At 35.4% G+C, this 17,574-nt stretch overlaps 6 protein-coding genes across 6 annotated transcripts; 2 read left to right on the top strand and 4 right to left on the bottom strand.

Moving 5' to 3' along the window:
- Positions 1–2,130: 2,130 nt before the first annotated feature.
- Positions 2,131–3,460, bottom strand: LOC106344301 (high mobility group B protein 4-like). The gene is made up of 8 exons (XM_013783707.1): positions 3,375–3,460; positions 3,246–3,306; positions 3,078–3,167; positions 2,934–2,991; positions 2,810–2,854; positions 2,655–2,735; positions 2,476–2,562; positions 2,131–2,380 (listed from the first exon to the last, which is right to left on the bottom strand). The coding sequence occupies exons 2-8, from the start codon at positions 3,290–3,292 to the stop codon at positions 2,363–2,365; spliced, it is 426 nt and encodes a 141-aa protein (XP_013639161.1). The 5' UTR covers positions 3,293–3,306; positions 3,375–3,460; the 3' UTR covers positions 2,131–2,362.
- An 835-nt stretch (positions 3,461–4,295) lies between these two features.
- On the bottom strand, positions 4,296–4,660 carry LOC106302811. Its single transcript, XM_013739238.1, has one exon. The coding sequence runs from the start codon at positions 4,596–4,598 to the stop codon at positions 4,407–4,409; it is 192 nt and encodes a 63-aa protein (XP_013594692.1). The 5' UTR covers positions 4,599–4,660; the 3' UTR covers positions 4,296–4,406.
- Positions 4,661–7,338: 2,678 nt separating this feature from the next.
- Positions 7,339–7,737, bottom strand: LOC106299904. Its single transcript, XM_013735919.1, has one exon. It carries the CDS (start codon positions 7,695–7,697, stop codon positions 7,512–7,514), a length of 186 nt encoding a protein of 61 aa, XP_013591373.1. The 5' UTR covers positions 7,698–7,737; the 3' UTR covers positions 7,339–7,511.
- A 2,043-nt stretch (positions 7,738–9,780) lies between these two features.
- On the top strand, positions 9,781–11,885 carry LOC106297402 (protein RKD5). The gene is made up of 5 exons (XM_013733647.1): positions 9,781–9,908; positions 10,000–10,228; positions 10,854–11,107; positions 11,191–11,414; positions 11,495–11,885. Exons 1-5 carry the CDS (start codon positions 9,857–9,859, stop codon positions 11,714–11,716), a joined length of 981 nt encoding a protein of 326 aa, XP_013589101.1. The 5' UTR covers positions 9,781–9,856; the 3' UTR covers positions 11,717–11,885.
- Positions 11,886–13,026: 1,141 nt separating this feature from the next.
- On the top strand, positions 13,027–15,844 carry LOC106343026 (probable serine/threonine-protein kinase Cx32, chloroplastic). The gene is made up of 6 exons (XM_013782132.1): positions 13,027–13,196; positions 13,418–13,785; positions 14,411–14,546; positions 14,645–14,778; positions 14,892–15,015; positions 15,173–15,844. The coding sequence occupies exons 1-6, from the start codon at positions 13,133–13,135 to the stop codon at positions 15,637–15,639; spliced, it is 1,293 nt and encodes a 430-aa protein (XP_013637586.1). The 5' UTR covers positions 13,027–13,132; the 3' UTR covers positions 15,640–15,844.
- A 287-nt stretch (positions 15,845–16,131) lies between these two features.
- Positions 16,132–17,091, bottom strand: LOC106300615 (zinc finger protein ZAT9). The gene has a single exon (XM_013736798.1). It carries the CDS (start codon positions 17,072–17,074, stop codon positions 16,301–16,303), a length of 774 nt encoding a protein of 257 aa, XP_013592252.1. The 5' UTR covers positions 17,075–17,091; the 3' UTR covers positions 16,132–16,300.
- Positions 17,092–17,574: the final 483 nt, after the last annotated feature.

The raw sequence follows: 17,574 nt of genomic DNA, 5'->3' as shown, positions 1-17,574 counted from the left end.
AGCTTTGTTTGTCCATTCGTATAATATAATTATAAATGATTAGGAACAAAAATAATCAACGCTTTAATTTACTTATTTGCTGACCGGTTAGCTAACATTCCGTAGATTGATAAACTGAGGTTGCGATCTAACTTTTCTGACACATTCCAGGTTATATCTTTCACAATTATTCTATAGAGAGTATTAGCTACATTGCCTATTATACAGTTCAAAATTAAGAAAAGTTTATTTAAAAGAGCTGGTGGGCCAGTCATCGGGACTTTTAAGTTAAGGAGCCACAGATTCCACGGGTTGTCTAAACCTTAGAACTTGTAGGTGGTCGGTGTCCGCCGCCCATGTTCCACGGGCACTGAAGAAGGGTTGTAGATTTCAACTAAATCATTAACTGTATAAAACAAAAACAAAAACAAAAATCCAGTGAAATTGATCTCCGAAGTCTGAATAATAGTAACAGAACGTTTAACCATGGTCGTTTCTGTTAAATCGAAATAAAATGTGAGCATGTTCGACAAAAGATGAAAATAAAACCTTCATGGCTCATGCCGTATAGTATGTGCTGGAACGTATAAATTATTTCTTAAGACTTTTTTTTTGATAAAGGGCTTTTAATTATTTCTTATACTTGCATATTGCGACCTTTTCACATCATAATAACACATTTGAATTTATATGAAAACTTAGTTTGAATGTTTTAATTAATTCCTATTATTTCTCTGGTACTAATTCATGTTATTGTGTGGATTTATGTTTTAAAAAGTTGTGTGGATTAATTTATGTTTCTGGTTTCTTTATCAAAAAAAAAAAAAAAATTTATGTTTCTGGTTTAGTAGTCTAGAGAAAAATATAGAAACATTTGTGATTTGTTCGTCTCGTCGTTTTCTTCCGACAATGTTTCGTCTTTAAGTAATTTTTAATTGTCAACATTATGGAAGAAAATATTGAGGTTTGCATGTGCTAAGCCTAGCTTAGGTCAAACAACGAGACCAAAATGTTTACATAAACGCCAAAAAGGTCCATATTCATAAATGTTTGCCTTTCTTTTGTTTGTCCATTACGAGTGTATGTTGTGGGCGCATATCTTAAAAATATAGAAAACTATTTTTTGTTTTTTTACTAAAACGATATATGTAATAAGATTTAATCTTTGACTAGCTTGAGATATTACATCAACAGTATCTACCACTTTCAAAATAATTTTAAGAGATGTTAATTGGTCTATTAATTTATAAAGAATCGTTTAGCTTATTATTTCTTGCATGGTGAGACAGTCAGTGATGAGTGATGACCCAGAATAAAACCCATTGGATTCTCTATGGCCTAGCTTCTTTGGATTCTTCCTTTAGATTGGAGAGTTTGGTGTACCTATAGCTTCTCTAGTCCCTTATTTTATGCTTACTTCGCTATTATGTTTTTTTTTTGTATGTATTCTAATCTATCTTATTGTAATTTATGCTCTTAATCCAAGAGATTAATTAAATCCACTGTATGGCTAGATTAAAAGTCAGCATACTGATTTGGATATAGTTAGTGACTGTAAGACTTAATAACATGTTGGCAACTCAGTTTTACCTCAAAAGGACCTTTCCATAAAACATGATGAGAGTTTGACTACGTTTTATAACATAGAGATGTAATGAAGAGTCTTAACTGTCTTTACTTTGTTAGGCTTGTGGAATCCTTGAGCCAAGTTTACAAAAAGAATAGCACAGTTTATCAGGAAGGCGTGGTCACATCATCTCCCAATAACAAAAGGTGAAACAACATTGACTCTATAACGTTCTTGACACACAAATGAGCAACTAAATTCATGTTTGTATATATTGTTTGCTGCAGCCTGCAGAAACGCACCAAGGAAACTATCGAAGAGCTTTCTAAATTTTTTACTACATACAATTATTAGAGTTGACGATGAAGAATAGAAGAAGAGTTGGACATAGGTAAGGTCTACTTTGATATCTTTAGTGATGTAGTAATCGAGCCTGTGTACGTTTCTGATCGTTTTCTTCTTGACATACGAAGATGACATTGGCACCGAGGATAATAATCATCAACAAAACCAATATTCCATCAAACAGAGCCAGAAAAATAAAACTATTTCCTTCGAGACAGAAGTGTATAGCAATCATAAGATAGTAGAAAACTATTAGATGCATGCAAACAAATAATACCATCGTTTAAAAAAGTAGAGACAAAAGATCAAAGCTAAATCCAAAGTTGTCATGAGAAGTTGAAGAAGATTACGAATACATCCCAGTTAACATAAAGGAGGGGCAAGCATAGCAATAGTCACTAAAAACTAGCAGCTAATAACAGTACAACAGTAGATACTCCATAAAAGACAAATCGCTCGCTGATCCATCTCCTAATCATCATCTTCCTCCTGCAAAACAAAATCATGAGATAAAAGCAAGTGTCACACACTATGACACTAGCAAACACAAACAGAGATATTTCAAAATAGTATGAAGTACAAACCTCTTCACTTCCACCTTCTGCTTCATCGTTGACTTCGGACTTGGACTTGTCAGAGTCATCATCTCCAGCTGTGCTAGTTCCATTAGCCTGACAAAAAAAAAGAGAAGAAACATACATAACATTTGATTTGGCTTAACATCAGAAAATGACAAAAAGAGGTCAACAAGAAGAATGAATACCAGTTTCATGTTGTACTTTTGCATAGTCTTGGTATATTCAGTCTTCTTGGTCTCTGCCTTGGCCACATAAGGAGCTTTGTCCTGTTTCATTCAAAGTTAGGTAAAACTACAAATTGATATATGATTTGAAACTATTAAAAACTAACAATACTCACTTCATCAGTCATTGATTTCCATTTAGCTCCAGCAGCTTTACCAACCTAAAATGTTACAAATATTCAAAACAACTAAGAACCATATGCTATTAGTAGTGATTGTAAATCTCAGATTAGCACTTACAGCTCCGACGGATTTGTTGTCAGGGTTAGCTAGATTGAACTCCTTACGGAATCCCTCCCTTCATTCAATCAATCAATCAATCAATCAATCACCAGAAAGTAATTAGCAAAAACTAAAAATACTAATCAACTGAGAGAGACTTACAGGAAGACGAAGAAGGCGCTTGGAGGCCTCTTAGGCTTGTTAGGATCCTTGGCTGCTTTCTTTCCAGCTTTCTTTCCTCTCGTTTTCAATCTGAGAATACAAATCAAATGAATCTCAGATTCATTCGCCATGTGTGTGAGTGATTAAAAGGAGAATATATATATATACCTTTCATCGGTGCTCTTCGATTGAGCTTTGGTTTCACCACCTTTCATCTTCTTCGAGAGATCTGCGAACAGAGAAAACGTGAGGAATCGGAAGAGTGAACTCAGACGAGAGCGGGGGGAGCCTTTTTACCTGTGAACGTTAGGGTTTTTGTTTTGACGAGAGAGAGAGAGAGAGACCGACGACGATTCAGATTTTTATTAAAGAGTCCACCAAATAATTACCATGTGGTCCTTTGAATCTTGACTGTCCGTATATTTCAACTGTTGTCTAGATTACAGCTGTAGTTGTGTTTGGTAATAATCTTGATTTCGTTTTCTAGCGCCACGCAATATGTTTTAATGTTTTAGAAAGGGTTTTATTATTTTAATATTTTATGTTAATTTTAACTTTATTAAAATCTTTTAACTAATTAGATTATATCTTTTCTTTTACGATTAGTTAACTTATTTTAACTAAATATTTTTAGAAGTGTATTTAAGAAAAAGTGAATTTTAATCTTTGTAATTTACTCTATTTTTTTTTTTAAAGTAATTGTTTTACTTTTTATTTTTTTTGGGCGGAATAAGCTTTTAATACCTAATTCACTATTTACATTAACATATTATAATTGTGAATTTACTTTCTAATAGAAAATACTAAGGGTCGGTAGTATTCACACTATAAATATCTTACAAAAAAGGTAAAAATCTTAACATTTTCACCAAAAAAGGTAAAAATGTTCTAATAAAAAGGTTTTTTGAAAATTTAATAGACCAATACCAAAGAAGCTCCTAATGCGGACGCCATGTACATCTTAATCGTTGTTTATGCGTTTTATAAGTGTCCTCTGTAAAACAAATCTATGGTATAACACTTGCACACAGACACAGTCAACACTCTCCTCCTGACATTGATTAGCAGAATTACTAGTATTGTTTTGTCATTTATTTACTAAATATCTACTCGTTAAAACTTCAATTTGTCCTGAATACGAATCAAATTCTTTTGTTGCCGGATTATTTTCTGTTTTCTTGCAGTCCATATATGTTTTTATAAATCTGAATGGTCTATTGCAATTTATATATTATCAAACAAACAAGAGCATTAGAGAAACAAAAAAGAAGGAAAGACTTGCACAACAAATATTTCAACATCTCACACACTTCATCTTCTGGTCTTCTCTTACAGTAGCGAAAGATTCGAACGTACGGGAAAATGAGCCACTATGATTGGAGCCCTCGGACATTTGGAGTTGCTTTTTGGTTTCTCCAAGGACAATACTTTAGGGTTACTACTACCATCGGTTGAGGTTCTCTTTGAGCCAGATTTTGGAATGAAGCAACCAAAAAAGAAGTCTAAGAGAGACATGAACATCGGAGTGTTAAAGAAAACGTGCGTGATCCGGAGTCTATATACGATGGATGATGTTTTAGGTTTAGTATCAGGTAACTATGTGAAGTGTATGTATTTATAAGAGAACATCAGCGTTGAATGTTCTTTGGACACGTTTTCTTGAAAGTGACCTCGTTAATTATCTTGGTCGCCAAGCTTTGCCCTATCTTAACTATGATATCTCTGACAATTCATGAATACTTTCTGATTCTTCTTGTTAACATATATGACTAAAATGGATCAACTATCACGGGGTCATTGTCGTCTTTCCTAATAAACTCCATATCACTAATCCAATCAAGTTGTTATTATGGATGTGAGAAAACAAAAGCGCAATGAAAGACAAATATTCACATGGTTCATCAATGTATATCGGTAAGGTCTAGGGTAAGAAAAAGTTGTTTGGTTAATAGAGGGGAAGATTAAATCTACTGTATAAGATTGAATAATTCTCTACAGCTAAGTGACAGACACGTTAGGATTGAGTCCTGAAACGAAAATTCATGCCCAATAAGTCCTGAAACGTTTCACTTCTTTTGTCTTCTCTTCAAATTTTGCAAGTTCAACTATTGAGTAGAGAACAAGTGTCCAGCCTCTTAGGCGTCGGAAGATTCCTATCATTAACCGGTTTTTGAAACTGTACTCTCTGCTCACCGTCAAGTGTCTTTACATAGTCAATAATTATGTTTTATGACTTTAGGCAGCATGTTCTTATGGCTGCTGTCTTTTTTGTAAAACAGAAAATAAAGAGATTGCAAAAGAGAAAAACATGCGCCTAATCTTGACGATCAGAGTGTCTAAGCTGCATTCTCGTCTGTCCTTTTAGGAAAAGTTTGAGAGGTTGTGTATTTCTAATTGTTAACGTTTTGTTGAGCTTTTTATTTGATACTATCAACTACTTCACTTCTGCCTTAGTAATATTTTTTTTTGTAACACCAACTTTTATTAATCAGAATAAACTAGGCTCCATTGTTAATAGGAGGCAAAAGGAGGCAAGACACTGGATACATTCCATAGAGCTTGCTTTGCCAAAGCATCAGCATCTCTATTTTTTCCTCGTTGAATCCAAGAGAAGGGAATAAAATCCAAAGCTAAAGATAAGCAAGATATATCAGTGACAATTCCATAGAGCTCTGTAGCTGGCGGACCTGAGTTGAGCGCCTTGACAAGATTGAGAGAGTCTGTTTCGCAGTGGACCTGGCGAATTTCTTTCTCAATGAAGTAATGCAGTGCTTCTCGGAGCGCCCGACCCTCCGCCACCAAAGGTGAGTTAACGTGTTGACAGTGTGCCAAGGTTGAGGTTTTCTCAGTCCCCTCACCTATACACCAGCCGAGTCCCGCTAGTTGTAGATCTTCTCTCCAAGCTGCGTCCGTTTGTAGTAATGTCGAGTTCAGTGGTCTGGATGGTTCTTCAATACGCTGTGGAGCCGTAGTTGACCCTGAGGAGATAGGTTGTGCCTCAATCCATTCTCGAGCTGCTGCTACCGCTTTTGTGATTATTGCTTCAGGTGTTGTCTCTTTGTTGTTGAAGATATGATCGTTCTTTGCCAGCCAGAGGTGCCAGAGGATCCAGGGGGCGAGTTGACCTGAGGTTATTCCCGAAGGTGGGAGGCACACTAACTTGCAAAGCGTAGTCCAACTAGCAGTCAAATCTACCAATCCTCTAGTTTCAACGTTAGTGGAGAATGGGGCAAGTTTCCAAACCTTTTGTGCCATACCACAGTGAAGGAAAAGATGATTGATAGATTCGGCCGTGTTGCATCTCTTGCAGTTGATGTTGGTGAGCCAGTCCCTCGCCTACTGGTGAAGCTCCCCGGAAAATCTTCCAGAGGAAAAGCTTTATTTTGGGCGCAGTGTGTAGTTTCCACACTCCTTTTTGCCAATCAAAGCTGTCGCCTGCGTGGTTTGCTTCCGCATTGTCCTTCCTTTCCAGAGCTGTTCTGTAACCCGACTTTGTAGTATATTCTCCAGACCTGGTGCCTAACCAAATGAGTTTATCAGGTGCTCCAGTTCGGCAAGGTTTCAGACTTAGGATTCTGCTTTCCTCATGTGGGATCACTCGGCGTATAGCTTCTCTGTCCCAATCCGATCTGTCTGGTAGAAGAAGATGAGCCACCATAAGGCCTTGTTGGTTTTCTGGTGCTGGTCCCATGGGTCGGAGTTGCTCGGTATTGCTCAGCCAAGAGTCTGTCCATACGTGAATCGACTCGCCTTTCCCAACAGCCCATCTAGCATTACTACAGATGAGGTCCCGTCCCACCAAAAGTCCCTTTCAGCCATGAGATTCTACCGACTTATGTGATGCTGTTAGAAATGTCTCGTCGGCAAAATATTTTCCTTTTAACACTCTGCTCAGGAGACAGTGGGGATTGTTGATTAGTCTCCAGCTTAACGTTAAATTTCAATCCGGTTTTATACAAAGCAATTATACTTTCCTTTTTCGTGTGGTCTATATATGTTTTATCCAATACTCTTTTAAAGGTTTTCATATTATTTTCTTATTTATAAATTACAAAAACAGAAAATGAAAGCTCAAAATTAAAAGAACAAACAAAAGCCATAGTTAACCTCTAATAGGCCAAAATTGAACTCCTAAAGCAGAGAAGCACAAAACAGATGTTACTGAGAGATACATGACCTAACGCAATTTTGGTTCTATAGACAGCCTCTGCCACCTCAGTTGTCTAGAAACTGACTACCAGTGTGAAGCCTGCAAGCCTAGGACCAAACGCAGCGACGAAACCATCTTCACAATAGGAAATGGTATTCTCGCCATTTATTAAATATTTAAATGGTCTATTACAATTTATACATAATCAAACAAAAAAAGAGGACTAGAGGAACAAAACAAAAACGAAAGCCTTCACAACAGATATGTCACCTTCTGGCCTTCTCTCACAGACGCGAAAGATTCGAACCTACGGGAAAATAAGACACTATCATTGGAGCTCTCGGAGATTTGGATTTGCTTTTTGGTTTCTCCAAGGACAAGGTTTTGGAATTACTACTACCATCGCTTGAGCTTATCTTTGAGCCAGATTTTGGAACGAAGCAACCAAAGAAGGACGCTAAGAGAGACATGGTCGTAGTTTATAAGAAAACGTGTATGATCCGGAGTCTATATACTATGGCTGATGTTTAGATTTAATTCCATGTTGCTATGTATTTATAAGACAAAACCAACGTTGAATATTCTTGGACACGTTTACTGAAAGTGACTGACATCTTTTATCTTGGTCGCCAAGCTTTGCCGTTTCTTAACTATGATAACTTTGACAATTCATAAATACTTCCTGACTCTTCCAGTTAAAATATATGACAAACTGGACCAACTGTTGATATAATGATCGATGTAGCATAAATTTCCAGAATATAAGATTAAAATTAGGAGCCATCTTCTTCATATCACTATCAAATCACGTTTTCAAAGAAAAAATTTACAATTAATTAAAGACTATCACGGGATCACCTGCGTCTTTTCCTAATTGTCTTCGTATCTTATATATTAAAATAGAAATCTTATTAAATGTATTTTATTAAGACTAATAATACATATAATATTTAAAATACTTTAATCCAAATATCTTTTGATATCTTTTCATTTTATTTTAAAATTTTAACAAATCTGTTTTAAAAGATTTTTACAAGATCTTCATTTTCGAAATAATATTTATACTAATTTCAAAATTAGTTTGAAATATTATTATACATTAATATATTCAGTTATCGTTTATAAAATAAAAATAAAATATTCTATAATATTTTATCTATTATATAATCATAATCAATCATATTAAAAGATAATTATTATATTGGGGGTAAATATAATAAAATTGTACTAAATTTATAAATTTATAAATTTTATTTTTCGTAAGTATAAAATATTTATGTTCAAAAATAAAATCTAATACGTCGGTAAAATGGGTTAACATTAGCAAACTATATAATATATGCATAAAAATAACATGTATTTTTTTAAAGCTAATAATATAAAATCTTTGTAACTACTTTATTCATAATATATATATTTTCATTTTAAATATAATATAATATATATTATATTTTCATAATATAATATATATTCATTTATATATTATATTTTAAAATTCTAATAAATCTGTGTAAAAATATTTTAACAATAACTTAATTTATTTTAAGTTATCTTTTATAAAATGAAAAATAAATAAATTATATTCTACTTTATCTACTTTATAGTCATGATCATGTTAAAATACAGTTATTATACTTAAATAAATATGATAAAAGTATATTCAATTGATAAATTTATAAATTTTATTTTCATAAATATAAATTGTTTATTTTAAAAATTAGCAAACTATATAATACATGTCTAAAAATTAACGCATCTTAAACTTTTGTATATACAATAATATATTATCTAAAATAAATAAGCATAAAAATATTGGTAAAAAGAAATCCAGCTTTGAAAGACGGGTCAGAATTTAGCGTAAATTAAATACAAAATAATTTTCAAATATGTTTTCTCATGAATATATTAATTTTTTTTTAATAACTAAATTCAAATACAATAAAATAAAAATATAATAATAAATGACAAATACATATGATTTTAAATAATTGATTAATTATAACATGTAAATTATAAAATTATTGTATTTGAAATAGTTATATAAATATTTAAGTAGACGGTTAACGTTAAAAATATATAAGTTTTAAAACAATAATTTATGTATAGAAAAAGCGAAAACAAACATCCGTCCGCGTGGTTGCGCGGATCTCAAGTATACACTACAAATCAAGTTGTTATTATGGTTGTGAGAAAAACGCAATGAAAGACACATACATGGTTCTTCATGTGAATCATATCGGTTACCACTTCTCAGACATGGGCCGAGCGTGTGAGAATTTCGCTAATTGGGCTCGGTCTCGTTGAGGCCCGCTTCCCATTGCTATTACAGGAAGACCCTCACACACTTACACGTGCGCTCGCGAATATTTTGAGTAACCGAGAACAACAATAAATTAATGAGTAGGTCCAGTGGCTTGAACGGTAGTTTTAGTGGTGAACAAAGGTCATTTTATACCAATCTCGCCTTTGAACCTTTTTCACTTGATGACGAAACGCTTCTATATTCTCATAATACAAACCTTTGGATTCTTTAGCAGATTTGTTTACATTAAAAAGGAAACATTCTATTAAAAAAAAGTCGCTTTGGGTAAAATCTCCAGTCCTTGCGTCTCTTCGTCTTCTTCGGACAATGGCACATTCCTTGACCTCACTCGCCATTTTCCAGGGCGTCAACCATAAAGGTAAGTCAACACTATTGTAAGAGAATCTCATTCCTGTCGGGTCGGGTTTAAAAGTAGATTTTTTTTTTTTGTGTGTGTGGGGTCAATGCAGAGATGATTAGGAGTTTGCATGTCTACGGATCCGTGGAGATTGAGCGAGAGTTCTTGTTCGAGAGGAAAGGCCGTTATGTGGAGAAGAAAGCGAAGCCTCTGTTTTGTTCGGAAGGTCTCCAGCGGGCGGAGATCTCGCTAGGTTTGGTTTTTGGCACGTGGAGATGTATCTTCGTGTTCCGGTCTAACCACTCGCTTCCTCAGTTTCCTACCCTTCTATGCCCTTCAAGGTAACGCCTCCTCTCTATAAAGCTTCTCTCAGCATTTGATTTTGTTAGTAATTTAACTCTTTTTGTTGCCGTTTGTTTTGTATAATTCAGTGCGGTTACATAAATCATAAAGATTAGTTTTTACTTTTTGAAACACTACATAAATCATAAATATTAGTTTTTATTTTTCTGCTAGTCAAATCTCTTTTGAATGAATTCTAGATTAGTATTTCACAGAAATATACTTTATCACTCCTATTAAACCCAAGTTTGTCAAATATCACTGAGTAAATTGTAAAGGAAAAAAGAACAGTGTGATTAAACAAAGTAAACTTCTGTAGAGTTTTAGTGTTTTTTTTTTGTTAAAGGATTTAGAGTTTTAGTGTTTTTTTGTAATAGTGTTTTTTGCAAGACCGCAAAATCCTGATTAAAAATCACGAACGTAGGAGAGGATAATATATAAAACGTTTAGGAAATCAGTAAGGAAATAGGCAAATTTGTAGAGTCAAATTTAATTTATTTCCTTTACTCAATAAATCGCCCATAATGTTTGACGGTTCTATATAATTTTTGAATCCAACCACGATGAGACTGTTTTGCAACATTGTTAGAAACTAAACATGGTTTTGCTCTTCTTATTTGGCAGAAACCCTAAGCTGGTGGACATCCCTAATTTAGCTAACGTGCTTAAGTTCATCTCTGAATTGAAACCGAAGAAACCATGCTTTGACGAGCATAAACTGCTGGACCTCGTCTTCAAAGAAGATAGAGTTGGAGATGGTGAAGTTGATCAGGCTAAACCGGAAAGGTTTGCCCTCAAACAAGACCTTAACTGCCTTCCTGATTCAGAAACTGAATCCGAGAAATCTGAAGATGACCAAACTGAACAGTCAGAATCAGGTATCTCTTCCTACCCTAGTTGTTTTTCTTTCTTTAAAAGTGCCAAATCTAGTCTAGTTTTAAAGTGTATTGTAATAGTACAGATGTTAGGACAGAGATATTTAAGAAGAGGAGGACACCATCCCAACATGTTGCTGGACTTTGCTTAGAAGATCTTTCCAAATACTTTGGTGTTCCTATCGTGGAAGCGTCTCGGAAACTCAATGTCGGTCTCACGGTCTTGAAAAAGAAATGCAGAGAGTTTGGGATTCCTCGGTGGCCTCATAGGAAGATCAAATCTCTCGACAGTCTCATCCACGATCTTCAGGTCTTCTCCCTCTCTTTCTCTTCGTCGATCTAATACTTGAAATGACTGAAACAAGGATTGCTATGTTTTGTATTGATTAGGAAGAAGCAGAGAAGCAGCAGGAAAAGAACAAAGCAGCAGCAATGGTGGTAGCTAAGAAACAGAAGAAACTGGAGAGAGAGATGAGAAATATAGTTGAGAGACCGTTCATGGAGATACAGATAGAAACCAAAAGATTCAGACAAGACAACTTCAAAAAAAGACATAGAGCTTCCAGAGCCAAGAAGAATCAAGAATCTCTTGCCACTTCCTCTTCAACTTGAAAGATCTTATTATAAGTCTTTTTATTAACAAAATTATTAGTTATAGGATCTCTCTTAGTCCCAAAGTCCAACAGATCCTCCTAGGCCATGTTGATTTAAATTTTTGTTGTTGGTATCATGACTTCTTTGTGCTTTAAAACTCGGAATAATTGATGCAAAATGATCAGTCCGTAGTCAAAATTCAAAAATATCAAAAGTGATGAAAATTTTAGTTAATGCAGTTAGTATAGGTGTTAGGCTAATTAATAGGTGTGTTCTTGAGTGGTCCCTTTTGTTAGCTTGTGCTTTGAAATTCTGCAATGACTCAGTCCTCTCAACAACGACAATTGATTAACATGTACCGTACAAAGAGGTTTGCAACCACTTCAAGTGTGCATGAGTGTTCCACCGACTATGTTTATGCCAAAAAACGAAAACATGTCTTTGCTGAAATTATCTGCGTTTGAATACGTGGATTGAATTTCGTTTTCATTTTTTACTTGGTCAAGTATCATTTCCGAAGTCCCTGTCAATGTATTTAATCAAAAATTTGTTTTAACAATTCAAAATAAATAAAATGAAAATAATATGAAACTCTTTTTTGATCTGGAAAAACTTGCTTATGACAAAAAAAAAAAAACTTGTTTTCTAAAATATAACATATTCAAATGATATTATGAAAACAACAAAAACAAGTTATCATGTGAACATCTTTGACAAAGGGAAGAAAATAGATTCACCTACTAACGTTGGTAAACAGATTCATATACTAGTTTCTTTGCCAATAAAGAATCTGAATCTGATGTCTCCTGATTTCGAAACAACTTGCTATAAATAATAGAAACCAAATGATTACTAAAAGATTTGTGGAGAATAAAAATTCTACAAAAGACAAATACTCCAAGCCGTGTGTGACCCAGAGGCTGACTTTTACGCATTTTGCTTGCACAAGGAAATTACATTTTTTGACTCTGTAATGGGTTTCCCATCACTGTACACAATAAATAGAGTTCTTCATTTTCTATATTTCAATATATCTAATCATATCTACAATAACGAAAACTTGACTCCAGAATATAAAGTCCATGTTTATTATTCAGCGTCGTTGTAATCGGCTGAAAATCCTAAATTTATTCTGGATTAATCAGTAAATTATTTATTACTTGCTTCAAGCAATTTTTTAAAAATATATACATATAATTACGTGGTTTTTAAGCTATGCGCATCGATTATAGACTAAAAAGATTCTGCTAGGGTATATTTTATTTGGTCGATCTTGTTGGCATTTTGCTATATATTCATTTTAATTCAAAGGGAATGCATAAAAAATGGACTTTAACAAAGAAAATGTCGTATTTAAGAATGGTGGGTTCCTCGACCTCCTCTCCTTTCTTACATCCTTCCTCAATCTAAAAAAAAAAACTCTAAACTGATGAAATGGGTCTTTTCCTTTCATGCCTTTCGTCTCCCTCTTCATCCAACACAGGTCTCCACACTCATGGTAATTCATTATTAATTCATAGTATTTTATTTCTTACTATTTTCACTCCAAATCCATGAAAATTTTGGTTTTTTTAAATCTCTGTCACATACAACATAAAGAGATGTTCACTTTCGGACATAAAGATATGTTCTGTTTCGGACATAAAGATATGTTCTGTTTCTGACATAAAGAGATGTCCACTTTCTGACCTATCTGCCTTTTGTGATTTGATTAATCAGCCTTGACGAACAACCACAGTAATGGAATAAATTTCTCCTCGTCAACGTCCACCACCGCCGCGACGACAAACACTAGCGTCGGACAGAGTCAATTCTCGGAGGCGGTTAGCGAGAGCTCCGGGGGAGTAATGAGTTATTCCGGCCAAATATTGGCATCGCCAAATCTCAAAGTCTACAGCTTTGCGGATTTAGTTACGGCGACCAAGAACTTCAAACCGGAGTCGATGTTGGGTCAAGGAGGTTTCGGAAAAGTTTACAGAGGTTGGATCGATGCCAAGACTCTTGCTCCGTCTAAAGTCGGTTCCGGTATGATCGTCGCCGTCAAAAGATTGAATTCCGAGAGTGTTCAAGGATTCGCAGAGTGGCGTGTAAGATCTCTCTCCCTCTCTCTCTATTTTCAACGAACAACAGATTGTTTTCCGATCTTGATTGCTTCTTTGACGGGAAAAACCAAAATTTACGTGGTTCGATCAAGATGAAGAGTTGACTATTCTAATCGAGAAACGACCTTGACTCTCTGTTTGAGTGTTGCAGAAGAATGATTAGAATAAATATTTAATACTAACAAATAAAACTTGTTTGTACTAAGATTTAGGAAATTACTAGTTTAAATGCAGGCATTCTATTAGTATTAGGTTATTTTTATCAATTTTCTAAGTCCAACACAGAATTATATCGTTTGAAACTGATTTTAATCTGAAGATAATTTTATATCCATTGTTTGCCAACATATTCACTTTAGTTAGGAACTTCCCATTGCTACTGGACATTGAGTTGGGGACACGTAGCTAGGTTTATATAATCAAAGTATTATTCATATGTTTTGACCCAACTAGTATTATACTATTTATTATTCATGTATTTTGACCCAAAAAGGTATTATTCATATGTAACATTATAGTTTAGAATTGGTAAAAGTTTTGACGGATTAGTCTTCAAGTTAAAAAAAGCCAAATTTGAGATTAATGTGGTTTTGTTTTTGATTTTGGACAGTCAGAAGTTAACTTCTTGGGGATGCTTTCACACCCAAATCTGGTCAAGTTATTAGGATACTGCCGTGAAGACAAAGAACTTCTGCTTGTCTACGAGTTCATGCCCAAAGGAAGCCTCGAGAATCATCTTTTCAGACGTAATTAAGATCTTTTGACGCACAACACACCAAGCATGGTTGTCACAAAGATTGATTCTAAACTATATTTTACATTCTATGATCCTTATTTGATTCAGGAAGCGAGCCTTTTCCTTGGGACCTAAGGATCAAGATTGTGATAGGTGCAGCTCGTGGCCTTGCATTTCTTCACGGCTTACAAAGAGAAGTCATATATAGAGACTTCAAAGCCTCCAATATACTTCTCGACTCGGTTAGTCTAATTATAACATCCCATATTATATGATATTAATAACAAGATACTAGAATCTTCAATCGTTCTTTTTTTTGCTGACGTGATTTTGTTTTAAAATTTCATCTGCGCAGCACTATGATGCAAAGATTTCAGATTTCGGTTTAGCAAAGTTAGGACCATCACAAGAGAAGTCACACGTTACGACTAGGATCATGGGCACGTATGGTTACGCTGCTCCTGAATATATGGCGACAGGTACATTTAGAAAAGATGTATTAGCCATAGTTTATTTTATCACAAATTAATTATGGACTTGTGTTTAATCATTTCGGATTGGGGACCAAAGAGGTTAGTTTAGATTGCAGTTGATAAAATGATTCACCCTTTCAGTTTTTTATTTTATTTTTATCAGGCCATTTATACGTTAAGAGTGACGTATACGCCTTCGGTGTGGTATTACTAGAAGTGATGACCGGATTAAGGGCACACGACCCAAAACGGCCTAACGGACAAGAGAGTTTGGTCGACTGGTTAAGACCAGAACTCACAAACAGACATCGAGTGAAACATATAATGGACAAAGGAATCATAGGCCAATACTCATCCAAAGTCGCAGCAGAAATGGGACGCATCACACTCTCTTGTATCAAGCCAGACCCGAAAAACCGACCGCACATGAAGGAAGTAGTCGATGTACTTGAACACATCCAACGCATAAACGTTGTCCCAGACCGCTCTTCCACTAAACCAGCTGTTGCTAGCACATCTCGTTCCTCACCACTTCATTATCAGTATGCATATCGAGCTGGTGCGGCAGGGGCTGAACGAAGGCGACCCTCGCCTCGAAGATTTGGAGTAGAGAAAGAAATAGTTGCTTGATGTTTTTATTTTTTGGGCGATACTAAATGGTTTTGGAGTCGTTTTTGGTTCAAATCTATTTTAAAATGAGAGTAATTATATCTTGGTTTCCGTCCATATTCTTCGAATGCCATCAAATATCATGTTGATATAAATTGACTACGAATTGAGGAATTTCATACCATTTTTGTGAGGTTGGACGTATGTAACTATGTTTACTTTTATAAAGTTTCCCCATCTCTGCACACAATGTTTAAGAGGTTGACTGCTACTTACAGGTAGATTTTTGAGAAAAATTAATAGGTAGATTTTTGAGAGAATAATTAATAAGTAGATTTTTGAGACTGACGTTAATTACAACATCACCATGTTAAAATTAAGTTTACCGCATTATATCATTATCCAATTTTACATTCCAGTTGCCCTAAAAAGGTTTCCGTGCTGTACACGTACGGATGTACATGTCCGCCAATTGTTTTCGTTTTCATTTGTATGACAAAAGCCTGTCTGAAAGTAAATTTCCATAAATAGAAAGTGTTGCACACAAAAGCAATAACAACAAAAACAACCCAAACCTAGTCCAAAGCAGGAAAAAAAAAAATACAATGAGATGAAGTTAAATTAAATAAGTTGTATGAAAAATAATCAAATAGCTAAATAATGTGTTCAACTTCAAACATCTTCACTTGGTTTTCTCCTCTTCCTCATCATCATCTTTCGGTGGAGACTTATTAAGATCAAACTTCGCTACGCTTCCAGATTCAGTCACTTCCTGCTTCTCTTCCTCCACTCGATCCACATCCATAACAATCCCTACACCTCTCCCACCTTCGCCACCACTAGCACCACCACCACCACCGGAGCTCCCTCCTCGGGCAACAACACGAACAAAAGCAGAGTTCGGTCCTGGAATCATGACGCCTCTAATCGGCGCAGCGAATCTAGGAGGCGGGAGAAACCCGCGATAGCTCCTGTCTTTGTGAGACCTCAGATGTCCGAACACAGCCTTCCACGAATGAAATGCTCGTCCACAGACGTTACAAACCGGTGGCCCTCTCGGCAGATTAGTGAACTCTGAAGTCTTCTTCCTCGGCTTCTTCGCCGCTTCTCCTCCTTTACTCGAACCACCCGCTTCGTCGTCGTTATTGAGCTTCATCGTCTTCCTCTGTCTCCTCACCTTCTTCTTGCCATCGCTCTTCTCTTTCATAACCGCTTCCTCCGCCGCGGCGATGACCAACTCCGCCGCAACGACCGCTTGCTCGTTCAGACGCGCCTCTTCCTCTTCATCGTCGGCGATGCTAACACCGAAGGTTGCGCTGCTGATGGATAGAGCAGGGAGGCCGAGAACGATTTCTCTCATGGCGGATTCTTCATCGCTCCATTGCTCATCGGATGAGGAGTCTTCCCTCTCTTTCTCAGTATCACCGTCCACTTTCATTTTCTCCGGATTGGTCATTTCTAAAACCTTTCGAAAACTATGTTTTGAAACTTGGTGGAAGTAGTCTCTATATATGGTTTTCTTGTGAGCCACGGTAGTTATGGGCTCGCTAGTTTCCAATGGTTGTGTTCGTTCGTTTAAATCTCTCTCACACCGTTTCGTTTTAAGATACCGTGGGATTTAATTACAAAAATCACGTGGGCTTCGTTCGAATATACTCGCGTAAACTCATCGGGCTTAACGAGTAATAAGCCCATCTGCAGTTTATAACTTATTCATTCTTAGTAGTAAGTAGGTTGCTTCATTTGATTATATGATTTATCATTCAAATTCAAACTACTTGACTAAATAGACTTATTATTTACAGGTGTATAAATCACGTTTGATATGGATGTATCATCATATTATTTACAAAGTGTTGTGATTGTCACATGATTTACAAGAATCACATATTATTGATACTAAAATGCTTTTCAAGATACATATAAAATATTATTTTACCAGGATGATTTAATATA

Source organism: Brassica oleracea, chromosome C1, assembly GCF_000695525.1.
Source record: "Brassica oleracea var. oleracea cultivar TO1000 chromosome C1, BOL, whole genome shotgun sequence".
In the NCBI taxonomy this organism is placed as follows: Eukaryota; Viridiplantae; Streptophyta; class Magnoliopsida; order Brassicales; family Brassicaceae; genus Brassica; species Brassica oleracea.
Note: the sequence above shows the minus strand (reverse complement) of the source record. Positions and strands in the feature narration are given on the sequence as shown.